The 13,137-nt window shown below is 26.7% G+C and overlaps 1 protein-coding gene across 1 annotated transcript in view; it reads right to left on the bottom strand.

Moving 5' to 3' along the window:
- Positions 1 to 13,137, bottom strand: part of LOC107442821 (UNC-79 domain-containing protein) — a 72,734-nt gene that overhangs the window by 15,943 nt on the left and 43,654 nt on the right. Inside the window, exons 28-38 of the mRNA XM_043042321.2 lie at positions 12,483 to 12,650; positions 10,829 to 10,954; positions 9,900 to 10,021; positions 9,697 to 9,753; positions 9,268 to 9,356; positions 7,936 to 7,978; positions 7,663 to 7,845; positions 7,446 to 7,584; positions 4,401 to 6,233; positions 1,300 to 1,414; positions 466 to 720 (exon numbers count right to left, since the gene is read on the bottom strand). Of these exons, the coding sequence (XP_042898255.1) occupies positions 466 to 720; positions 1,300 to 1,414; positions 4,401 to 6,233; positions 7,446 to 7,584; positions 7,663 to 7,845; positions 7,936 to 7,978; positions 9,268 to 9,356; positions 9,697 to 9,753; positions 9,900 to 10,021; positions 10,829 to 10,954; positions 12,483 to 12,650 (3,130 nt within the window). The remainder of the gene's footprint in view (positions 1 to 465; positions 721 to 1,299; positions 1,415 to 4,400; positions 6,234 to 7,445; positions 7,585 to 7,662; positions 7,846 to 7,935; positions 7,979 to 9,267; positions 9,357 to 9,696; positions 9,754 to 9,899; positions 10,022 to 10,828; positions 10,955 to 12,482; positions 12,651 to 13,137) is intronic.

Below are 13,137 nucleotides of genomic sequence, written 5' to 3'. Positions count from 1 at the left end.
AAATTGTTTTTTTTTTTCAACTTTAAAAATCAATGATAAGACAAATTCATTTAATTACATATTTTCCAAATGAAAAAAAAAAAAGAAAAACGAAACTGAGTAAAAATTAGCACTTTAACATTAATACGAAAAATAAATAACTAAAAGTTAGTTCAATATTTTTTGAGAAAAGGAACAATGAAATTAACCATTTCAGCATGGGCTATGATAACACATATGGGTGCTATTTAAAGCTTCACATTTAAAATTTAACTAATTTTAATCGACAGTACCTTAAGCATGCATTCTGGTTCCTTCATGAGAAAATTCACATCAGTTTTAAATCAGACTGGGAATAATGTTTATTTCAATAACCCTCATTACAAAGTTTAAGCGTAAATTTGTATTAAAAGTTTAGTACAAAAGTGATAATAGTTAGACATAATCTATGTTTGAACAGCCTTAGAGTATTCGATAGATTTTTACCTTGAAACAATTCTTAAAATTTTTGGCAATAATGGTGCAGCCATAGACGGCTCTCTGTGTACAAAAGTTGAAAGTATTACAATGCAAAGGCCAATTTCTTCATCACTGTATTCTTCAATGACACTTCCACACTCAGTGCATCTTTCAATAACCATATCATCTCCGCCACGGGGAAATGAACCTTGACATGTACTGGATCGTTTAGATGCTAGTCCACCACTCGAAATACTTCCCATTTCTACTTTTCTCATACGTCTAAAATATTTTAAAAGGATTTTTAATCATCTTATAAATTAAATTTTTTATCACTTGAAGAAATAAACAGGCAAATATCAACAATCAATGAACAGTTTGTAATGTGTCTTAGTCAATTATCATATCCTATTGCACTCACACATCTAATTTCTGTTTCTCACAGCCAGCTACAACTACAAACTTAAAGACTTGAGACCGTAGAATGATAGGTTACATTCTCAAATTTTTTAGAAGATTATTGGTGAAAAATATCTCAATTTTTAAGTTAGCAATAAGATTGAGCTGTTATCAGGTAGAAATTCCAGAAACCATGCAAATATCTGAAAACAATATTCAGAAATTGATGTAAAAATGTCACACTTAAAAAAATGTGACTCATAACTAAATTAGTCCAAGTCCAAGTAATAAGCACTTATGGGAAGAATAGTTTAGGACTCTCACTTAAAACAGTTTTTAATGTCTCTTCATATTCATTTTAAATCACTATAAAGATGGACAATAATGCATTTACATTTAATAAACAAAATTGTTCATTTCTAAATATTATAGTAAAACCAGAAATTTTAAGTTTCATATTACCTTCCGCCCGCATTCTGATAGTCAAAACTTCTTTGAGCTTCTAGAGTACTTAAACCAGATTTTCTCTGTTTACGCTGCCTATATGGGAGCCTGCATTTAACTTCATCATCTGAAGCTATAATATACAAAACGTATATAACAAAATAAATTTTTATGCAACAAACTATTTTTACAAATAAGCTTTAAAACCCTATATTTACAACAACAAAGAAGAAATTCATTTTAAGGTTGCAAATTACATAAAAAAAATATTTTTTACAACTTTTAAATAAATATTTCAAACTTAAGAGTTTCAGATACTATTAAATGCTTATATAACTTTTAAAACTAACTGATTGCAAACATATCAACTTGATATTCTTAAAAAAAAGCTAAATGCTATACAATTGAGACTTGGACTTGAAGGTATTATTTACTTCTTAAATAATTGAATTGTTAAATTTTAAGAATCAAGTAGAGGGAAAGCTGTAGTTCTTTTCATATGATAATAAATTAAATCTTGAGTAATTAATTTCACACAGAAAATTAATCATGCTTAAAAATTAACAGAAGCTTTAAAATAAATTTGTGCATGTGCAATCTAAAAAGACAGCAAGCAACTTTTGATTTAATATTAAATAAAGTTTGAAAATCTTAAAGATACTAATCGATGTAGGTTAGAGGTGCTCAACCTGCGGCCCGCGGGCCAAATGCGGCCCGCCAACCCTGGATGTGCGGCCCGCGGCCGCAATCTGAACAAAATGAAAAAAAAAAAATTTAAATATTTGTTTTTGAAAAATAATAAAAAAAAAATCGGTAATTTAAATTTGCACTTTTAAGTTTTTGACGCACCCAATCTCAATCAATGTAGTTTTTCGATAGTTAACGCTACGGATTTCAGCATAGTTTTAAAAATCCCAATATTTTTAATACATCATTATTACGAATTTTGATTACCACTTTTGACGCTTATGTGCCGATTCCAATGACTTTTCGGTAGTTATTGCTACCCATTTTCAAGTAGTTTCTGAAATAGCGATTTTTGAAAGTTATGAAACGCTTTATTTGTGCAAACTTCATGGAAAATCTAAATGACTTTAGATCCTTTCTTCAACAGTTATTGCTGCACATTTCCGCCCGGTTTTTAAAACTTCGATATTTTAGCACGATATTATTACGAATCGCGAGTAAAGAATCGCTCATTTAGATAACCATTTTTTGACATGGCTTATTTGTAACGATTTTATCGCAAATCAAATTATTTTGCAATCGTTATTTTAGAAATTATTGCTACACATTTCTACAAGGTTTTGAAAGTACCGATATTTTTTATACGCTANTTATTTCAATTTATCTAAATTTTTTCCGATAAATTGATTCTGATTTTCGAATTCTGTTTTCCTTCTTAAGTAATCAGTTTTGCATTTTCTAATTTTAAACGTTTTAAAGTATTGTATTTTCTGCAAAGAGATTACAAGGTTAACCGACAAAAAGAATTTAGTGTTATATAAACAATGATGTTTATATAACAATCACCACCAACAATTGCTTTCAATATGTCGGTCTAAACACTTTGGCATGCGGCCCTTCATTGGTCAATCTGCTGTGCATGTGGCCCTTCACTGAAAAAGGTTGTGCACCCCTAAGTAGGTTATTAAAAAATAGTCTTTTCAGAAATAAAAAAAATTTATGAATAAATATAAGTTAACACTTTTTCTTTTAAAACAACAAAAGTTTAAAAAATATTTAAACACTGCTCAAGGAAAAAGTTACATCGCCTGTAAACAGAAAAAATGAGTTGAATACTTGAAAACTTAGTAATTTCTAAGAATGTAACTGAAAGCTATAATAAGATATTAAAATGTTTAGGTTTTTATATGTTTTAGGCAATTAAACTTCTAATATACATTTTCTATATATTAATGTATTACATAAATATAGTCTTAAACGACTTTAGAAACCAAAAATAAGCAAATTAAATCAAAGTATGAAATTGATTTAAATAAATTTTAAGAGAAAAATTTCAGGAAAAAACTTTAAAATAAGTCAAAATGGAAAAGTGCTAAAATCAAATTTGTCTTATGTCAACAATTTAAATAAAAAGTTAGAATTGACTTACACTTTTGACTTATTATTCTAAAGTTTTATAATAAAATTTTTATCTTAAAATTTGTTTAAATCAATTTCATACTTTGATTGGATATAGTCTTTTCAGTATATACTAATAATGTAGTATAAATATAGAAATAATATAAAAATTATAAAGACCAGCTTTTTAAATTAATGTTGCTGTAGCATAAAGGTGATAAGTTTCATGATAAAATTTTCTTAGCTGTTGTTTTAATATTGATGGAATTAAGGAATGCTCAAGTTTAAATGCATTCTTCTCAATAAGAAGTAACTTGCAAAATGTTTTTGTATAGTATAAGCATTAATAAAACATCTTGATAATTTTTATATTAAATTATTTTACAATAATGAACAACGTGAATTAAAATTAAACTATGAATATTTTTTGTATCACATTCATAATTTATGACAAATTTTAACTTGTAAAAATAATAATTAAGGAATCTTCCAGTATAAAATATCAACAGTGAGATACAACTCAAGCAGAAATAACTTGTAAAAAATTAATAAAAAGCATTAGTAAAACGCACATCATTTTAATAATTTTTATATAAAATTATTTTATAGTAATTTGTCAGATCACTAAAAATTAGTAATAAATTTTGTATGCAATCATAAAATTTAAAAACTGTTTTGCTTATAAATAAATGATTAAATTAATAAAATGGGCACTTAAAGTATAATTGTTAAATATAGCAAGAGTAATAATTTAATTAGAAATTCATACTTTTATGTTAAACTTATTTTTCTAGTATTTTGCTTAAAATTGATATAATTAAAAATTGTTATTAAAAGCTTTTACTCCGACATTGTAATTAAATAAATGATATTGTAATTGAGAGTTAACTAGAGAGATTATTAGAGTTAGGATGTTTGAATTAAAGTTAAAATATAACTGAGTATAATAATCTTGGCTACATTATTAGGAAAAAAGAAAATATAAATATTTATTAAAATTTTATGTGAATCATTTTTAGTAATCATAAACTAACCTCTTTCTGAACCTTTATGGACTGTGCTTTCCTGAGTCAAATTAGTTGCTTCAGTTTTTTCATTAGTTAATAAATCAACACTACCTGTGCTGCTTTGAAAATTCTCCAAGTCATTGTCTTTCTGTAATTTTGATTCAGATTTTGAATTTTCTTCATTCCTCAGATCCATTGCGTTTTTACAAACATCAAATACTGAAAAAGCAGAACTAGGTATACCTATTTCCGGTGTAATATCAAACAATTTATTCATGAAATTCCCACTTGCTAGTGCTGCAACTGCACTTGTTTCAGGTTGATCAAATGATTTTTTTTCGGGAACAGCAGATTGAGGTAACAATTTTGTTTCCGGCATATCTCGGCTTTCAAGTTTTGCTGGTGTTAGGTCTAAAATTGGAAGCTCAACTTTGGATTTAATTGACTGTAGCTCACCAAGTTTATTTTGGTCTGATTTTTTCTCTGAAACTACATTATTTAAATTGATATTTTCAGCTTGCGTAATACTTATTTTCAAAGGTGATTCAGATGTGGTTTCAGAATCTGATTTGGATACAAAGGGATACCAATCTTTTTTTGTTGCTGGTAAAGGTCCAACAGGTAGCAATCTTTCAGGGGCAGGGATATCAATCAAGCCTATATTTCCAGTTTGGACACCCTTATCTTCACATAAATCTCGTTGCATCGATGTATCTCTTGTCGTATCTGTGAAGGAAAAAGATGGTTCATTGTAAGGTATATTTGATATGGTGTCACTTCTTCTAGTTTTATCTTTATCTGACATACCAATAGGCAATAATCGTTCGAGTGGTGGTCTGAATATCGGAACAGTTAAAGTTTCACTACTCAGCATCTCTGCTTTGCGTGAAAATTTAGAAAGACTTTTTTTACTTTGGGACAACTTAGAGTGAGGGTATCTGGAGTGTGACATTTTAGCATCATTACTACGAGGTAAATTTAAAATATTACTGTCTGTTTTACTTCTACAAACACTTTGGTGACGGTTAGTTTCAAATGGCAAACTTTTCATTCTTGATAAATCTTCTTTAGCATCAGGAGTTTTAGAATATTTTGAAGCAAAATTTTTATCACTTGGGGGCTTTTTTTCATTTTTCAAATAATGAGGAAAAAGGCCAGCTATTGGGGTATCAGTAGATGGTTGGTTTATTTCAATATTTTCCAACTGCAGGTTAATATCTATAGTGACTTCTGTTGTGTTGGGTGGTTTGCTGTTGTTAGAAGCATCTGAATTCTGTTTTTTAACTTCATCTGTATATGATAAGAAATCTTTTTCAATATTTTTTTCCATGGGTTCATGAACTGATTTCTCAATTACATTTATATTTTCTATGTCTGATGAGACAGAGCTTTGTGGAATGTCAGAAAATGCACCATATTTATCATCTGTATCTGGTTCAGGCAAATCAAATTTCAAAGTGGTAACTTCTGAAATTTTTGCCCATTGATTGATCTCAATTACACTTTCATTGCCAGAATAAGGCTCACTGACGATATTGGCACAAGCTTGTTCAATTGTTTCAGTGTAAAGATCAGTAGTAAACTGCTCCAACTCAAAACTCTCAGATTTCGGACTTTCAGGTATAGCTTCTAATTCTGGTTCTGCATCTTCACCTTCACTTGAACAACTACGCTCACTAGACTTCCAAGATTTCCATTGATGACTCTTGTCTTTCCCAGCTTGTTTAATATCAAACATTTGATCATCAGATTTGTCAGAGAGTGGGAACTTTTTTCCTTTCCTTTCGTCATGATACGAGCTGTCATAGGCTGCATCTCTATCAATCAGGTGTTCAATGTCAGCAGATGGAGTACTGAAATCTAAAATAAATTTAAAATGAATTTTTTTAATTAAATAATAATGATATCACTAAAAATTAGAAATGACTTCCTTAGCATTAAAAAAACAAGATATAATTAACACATACGGATTTTTAAACAGTAAATTATAAAAAATCATTTCTTAATCGGAAAAAATACCGAAATTTTTATTATGAGAATAATAAAATTAAGCAAACTATCAATTCATTGTGCTACAGGGTAAAGATAAAAATGTATAAAAAAATGAAAAAACAAACAAGTCATGCATGCGTGTGTTTATTTTGTACACATATATTTCACAAAATGAATATTTTTAGAAGTGGGCACTAAGAAACAGAATTGTTCTTCAAAATCTATGAAACTGAAAATAATAATACGACAGATTTTCTACTCAGGTTTTATACCAGATTTACATTATAATTATGTCACTTTGAATAAATATAAAAATCTTTATCATGAAAAAAAAATCTTAGTACTTCACAATATTTTTTAGTAATTTTGATGAGTTATTAAAAAATAATTTTTCCATAATGTGTGGCATAAATTTATGACAAAAGCTGCATACAATATAATGGCTAGAGTTTAATTGATTTAATTTTTTATAATTTTTATTTATCTCTGCATTCTTTCGTTCTTCAAAACGGAAGCAAAATTTTTTATACCGAATACTATTTTTGTTTATTTTATTATAAATTTTTAACTTTCGATTTTGCAAAATACAAAATACAGTTTAGAAAACAAAGAACTTAGGCGAGATATTGAAATCATCAATGATTTTTTCAAAATTAGTGTTTTGGTCAATTGTGGATTGAAAACAGAATGCAAACCCAAGTATCACAGCTAAGGTTTGAATGATATTGTATTTTGGGAGATAACCTCCAAATTTGGGAGATAACCTCAGAAGTTAAAGCTGTCTAGTATCTACTTCAAATTCACTATAAAAGTCTATATTGTATTTAAAATAAGGTTATATAGTAAAAAACATAATTCTTTTTGCCAGAGAACCAACTTATTTTCTGCATTATGCTCAGAGGGTTGAAAAAATAAAGTAAGAAATAAAATAAAAATAAAGCTAAAATAAGTTTGAAAAATATATTTATTAAAATAACGAAGCTATTAGCTTCTTCTTAAATCTAAATATTATAAATTAACCTTTTTAGCAATCTGAATGTAATAATTAATAAAATAACAAAGAGCGATTAAATAGCTTACCTCGAGATCTAGAGGGTAAAGGACTGAGCAGTGGTTCGTGAACTTGTTTACAACGGTGATTTTGGCATTTCAGAGTATTCAGAATGATGAGAAGCAGGTAATGGATGTAGCGATTATATGGTGTGTTCTCATAATGATACTGCAATGCAACATTAAAAAAAGATGTCAATATAAATTATTGTTAAAAGAAACAAGAATTATTTAAATTTATATATACCTTGTAGATGATAACTAATACAGACTGCAACCAAGAATGACGATTAAAGGAATCCAACATCCACAATGAAAATGTTGGTGGCGATCCTTCATTGGGATACTTTTGAGGTGCTGGACAACAGACTAATATTGTTAAAAAGGTTGTTAACAGGTAATTTCCCATTTCATAATTGTAATCTAAAACCTATAAAAAAACATAAAATAGTATTGCAAAATATTCTGTCAAAACTTTACTTTCGGAATGAAATTTTAATGCATTAAAAGTTGATCATACCTTTGGCATGCATAAAAGAAATGTGCTGAATGTTAATGAGTTTCTGAAAAATTAAAGAAAATCAATAATGTGCTGAACTTTCTATATTTCTTACATTTAGGTCAGACAAATCAGAGGTATCTATGCGAAGTTTTTTAATATTTTTTAAAAACATAGTGATAAAATTTGACAAGTGCTAATCTTGAAGATGTTGAAATAAGCATCTGTATTTTACAAAATTGGCAAAAATCAGTAATCTATTCAATGAATGCTAAGCTATCTAGGATTCTAGAAGAGCTATATTAGTTGTTAATATTATATACATAGTTAATATTATATAGCACAGGAAATAATTATCTAGTTGACGTATAAACAAGTATTTGTTAAATTATTATCATACAATTGGAAGTTTATCTTATTTAGAATGTAAAAATTCATTTCAGAATAACTTGGCATTTACTTAACTATATATAAAAAAATCATAGCAGACAAAGATCACATACAACTGTTGTAAGTTTTTAGGTTGAACACTGTATTTTTAATGAATTAGTTTGCCAAAAATCTCATGAGCTCAAGATTTATAACCTTGAATACTATATGTTTTAACACGATCTAGGTTTTTGCAACCAGCAGTATATTTTTTAGGTTGAACACTGTATTTTTATTGAATTAGTTCGCAAAAGTTTCATGACCTTACGTTTTATAACATTGAATACTATACGTTTTAACATGATTTAGGTTTTTGTAACCAGCAGTATATTTTAAAAGTTTTTTTTTCTTTTCATGATTATTTTTTCTCACCAGAAATCGAAAAATAAACGTATAAGTGGGTGTAGTAAAAAAATAAAATATATCAACCTCGGATTTTTTAATATCTGAGATTCAATCTTAATGGTTCAAATTTTACTTAGCTAATGGTTCAAATTTACTTTACTTTAAATATACTGATTTGTAAGGGATTTGTGTAAATTAAGTATCATAATAAATCTCAAAAATGTACTATCTCTGAAAAATTTTATTTTATGGATTCTAATTTTTGACCCTTAAAAGAATGGGGAAGCCGTAATCTCAAAAATATGGTCTAAATTGTACAACAGTAAGAATTTCTGGTTAGAAGTGAGGCTTAAAGTAAGGAAAGTCTGTTATATGAAGACACAAATGCAAGAACATTAAGGAATTGATATGCATATTAAATTTCACTTTATTACACTAAATGAATATTAGAATTCCTTACAAAGAAATGGTTTATTATATTAAGCTTAATTTAAAAAGAGAAAATAAAATTGTTATTTATGATAAGCAACATATAATAAAAAAAAACGCATTTTGGACTTTTAAATAAAAAATAATTACCTGACTTTATGAGGGGGAAGCAAGAATTTGCCTTCCTTTTGATTATGACTGTAACCCAACAAAAGATTTAAATGTTGCAAAACAATGTGCTGCAAAAAAAAATGTTTGTTTCTGTTTAGTTGAACAGTTTACAAGTTTCTTTTAAATACATTTTTTGGCTTGTTAATTTTCATACAAACTGATATTTTTTTAATATAAAAAAGATATAATTGTTGATTATTGAATAGATTTATAAAAACATACAATTGTGTTATGTTATTGATATTAATTTAAGTAACTATAACAAATTTAGTTACTTAACCCTTTAACTTAACAATTATCTAAGTTAAATTTATTGTAAAAAATAATTAAATTTATTGAATAAGTTGATTATTTCTATTTTAATACTCATAGTAAAATATAGCAATAAAACAATAAAATGCATATCACCTGACTTCTTGTAATTTTATCATCAGTCCGATGAATAGGATCAGGGCGTGATAAAAACTACGGGTGAAATAATAATTAAAAATTACCATTCTTTAAAAGACAGTAATTTTTGTTGTAATTTACTATTGTTATTATTATTTTATCATAAACCCACTGTAAATATATCGGTTAGAATTCATAACAATTTTGAATTAAAATATTACCTGCATTAAAAGAAAAATTAATAAAGGAAGTGTTTCTTTATCATGATCCTCTACTTCCATGGCACGGTAAAGCACATTCATGAAAAGTGTTTCATCCTGAACGGTATCCTTTAGATGCCCATCTGAAAAAAATTGAGAATTTTTAATAACTCAATCTAAAGAGATGAGGCTTCATGCATCAGTTAATTTAATCTTGAATCTTACACATAAACTATAAAATCAGAAAAAAAAATCAAATAGTACCTGACCAATAAAATTTTAAAACATGCTTTGATTTTAAATTTTTTAATTTCTTTCTAACTATTTGACTAATTTGTTTAATGTTTGGATTTTGTAGTTTAACATTACATTAATTAAAATGTAAAATAATTTTTTTTTTACCTTATCATTGAAATTTTGTTGTTCATTATTAAATTAAATAATATAAAATTATAAATAAACATTAAATCTTTAGAAAAACCAGTTTCCTAGTGATTAAATAAAGAGTAAAATTAACATTATTCTTCAGACTTTGCTATTAGTTCATATATTCTAGATTGTGGTTATGTCAAATATATGGTAAGTCAAAAATATCAATCTATTCAGTCAGATAAAGTTTGTTTTTCTATCTGATTTTAAAACTTAAAATATCATCTACTCTAATTAGTTTAAGTTGTATCCTATTAAATGAGAATCTGACTGGTAGAACAAAAATATTAATAGTACTTTATTTCGCTCTATTTTTCATGTATACCATTGTGAATATATTTGCAAGCAATAAAATGTTTAAAAAAATGTGTAGATAGTTTACCAAATAAGTATGATTTTGATAATCACTAAAAATTACACCTAATGTTTGAAAATTATTAAAATAAAACTATTTTTAAAGAAATTAATATTATATTAAATATAATGCATTGATATACATAAAAATAATTTCTGAAATATACCTGTAAAAAAACTATTTGGTAAATGTTGTAAAGGACCCAAAGGCCCTATTGTGCTTCCTACTAACCGAGAGCTCTTACGCTTTAAAACTGGAGCAGAAGACTGTCGCTCATAAAACTTTTCTCTATCTGTAAAAAGTAATAAAAAATTGTGACAAAAAAGTAAAGAGTATTTTATTATATCAATCAATTTTGTCAGGTTTATATACACATATATACATAATGTTACAGCTTATTAAAATTAAAATTGTTATAGTTATCTAGTTGCATTAAAATCTAAAAAACAATATCAAATAAATTAAAGTAAATATACAAATCAATGAAGGCATTATTTTTGTGGTCTAAAAGGATCATGGTAGTTAAGGTTCCATAATTTCATGACTTGATTACAGCAATGTGATCATGCTGATGCTAAGTGGGTTTTGTTAAAATGCAAATAATAGAGAAGTGCAGAAGAGAAAAGCTGAGGATTGAACTTTTTCTTTTCTGCTCTTCTCTATTGTATGCAATGGAAAGTCTCTCTCTATATGTATATATATAAATAAAAAAAATAATAAAAGTGAGCAGATGACTACCTTGAACTTTCTCTTTCATGAATAAAGACACATATTTCTCCATTTTTACCACTATCGTGTGAAGAATTAGTACAGTGAATCAGATAAAGATAACATAAAAAATGAGTTTCAAATTCCAAAAGTAAATTAATCCATTTTAATAAAGAAAATAATCTAAAACAAGGAACAGAATTGAATAGATTTTTAAATTAAAACAAAAATTTAAAGCAATAAAATTCTTATCTGTTAAGTGTTTACTATGAGGCAGAATAGAAGGCAGTCTCTCAAGAAGAAATGAAAAAAAAAAATTTCCTAATACCTTTAAAAAAAGGAAAAGAGCTTTGTTTATTTTGATTTAAAAAAAAGTCTGGAAAATTTGATAAACAGACGTCTGGAAATTGGACTGTAAAATATGAATTGGTTATTTTGAATAAATATCTTTTCAAACTTTTCAAAAACTATCTGGTTTTATAATTTATTTATTGTGATGTAAAAATAAAGATTTATAATGACATAAAAATAAAGAACAATATAAGAAAGAAAAACTTTATTTTGTATACTACAAAACTATAGTAGTGAAATCAATCAGTACTGTAAGACCTGGATTAATTTAATATTTTTAACTGAATATCACTGCAAAAATAAGTTGAATCTCAATGAGTCTTATTTTCCTTATACAATCTGCGATAACTTCACAACCACAATGTTGTCTGACCCTTTATTCATTGATTACTGTAACAACATTGTTTGTCAACAATATTTATCCCAAATTCTTAAAATAATTTACTGCGAAGTAAATAAACAAATTTTTTCTACAATATATATAATAATATATTATTTTGGCATTTTGGTGCAAATAATATTATAGGAAATTTCATAGATTTGATTTTTAATAATTAAGAGTAAATATAATTTCTTCAATTCATAAATATTAAAAATGATACAATATTCAAAATAAATTTATTTTTATTTATTTTTTTCAAAATAAATTAAAGATATTAAGCATGAAAAACTTTAAAAAAAATTAATCCGTCTAGAAAATATGTATGATAAAAAATATTTATAAAAAACCAATATTTCTTACAATGTTCACTCAGACTTACCCATTTTATCTTGGCGAATCACCATTGGTGCCATAACTCTCTTGTATGGCATTTTTTCCCCAAAACTTGTAGTAAGTGATTTAACGCTGCTTAAATGTCCTAAAGCCTCATGAGCTCTTTTCAGTTTCTTTTGAAACATTTCACTATTTACATTTGTATTTTTCAAATCTATAAATATTCAAGAAATTAAAATAAATTGAATGCTGTACGTAAACAATTTAGAGCAGAAATTGTAAAAATTCAAATTGAGTTTTTAAAAAATTAGTCAACGAAGAATGATAACAAACACATTAAAAAATAGAAATGTAAAAACATTCATAATCAAAAACTGTTTAAAATTGAAAGTGTAAGTATTTGTAATGAATATCTTACAAACTGCAACGCTATGCACTTTTTCTGTTTTTGTTTGTGCTTTTACCTAAAGATCTCTAATTCTGTGGGGAAAAAAAGCTGGCCAGGCAGGACAAAGATTGTCTGTTATTAAATTAAACAGGAATTATCCATAATTTATTTTTCATTATCATCAGTTAGTTTTAATGTTAGAATATGGATTTATGTAGACAGAAAGAAATAGCAAAGATACATTCCCGCAACAGCCTGGTGTGAACTAGGGGGGCATGGATGACAAGGCTCCACAATTTTGTGTTCAACAACA

This window comes from Parasteatoda tepidariorum, chromosome 2 (assembly GCF_043381705.1).
Source record: "Parasteatoda tepidariorum isolate YZ-2023 chromosome 2, CAS_Ptep_4.0, whole genome shotgun sequence".
Classification (NCBI taxonomy): domain Eukaryota; kingdom Metazoa; phylum Arthropoda; class Arachnida; order Araneae; family Theridiidae; genus Parasteatoda; species Parasteatoda tepidariorum.
The sequence above is the reverse complement of the archived record's forward strand: the minus strand, read 5'-3'. Positions and strand labels throughout refer to the sequence as shown.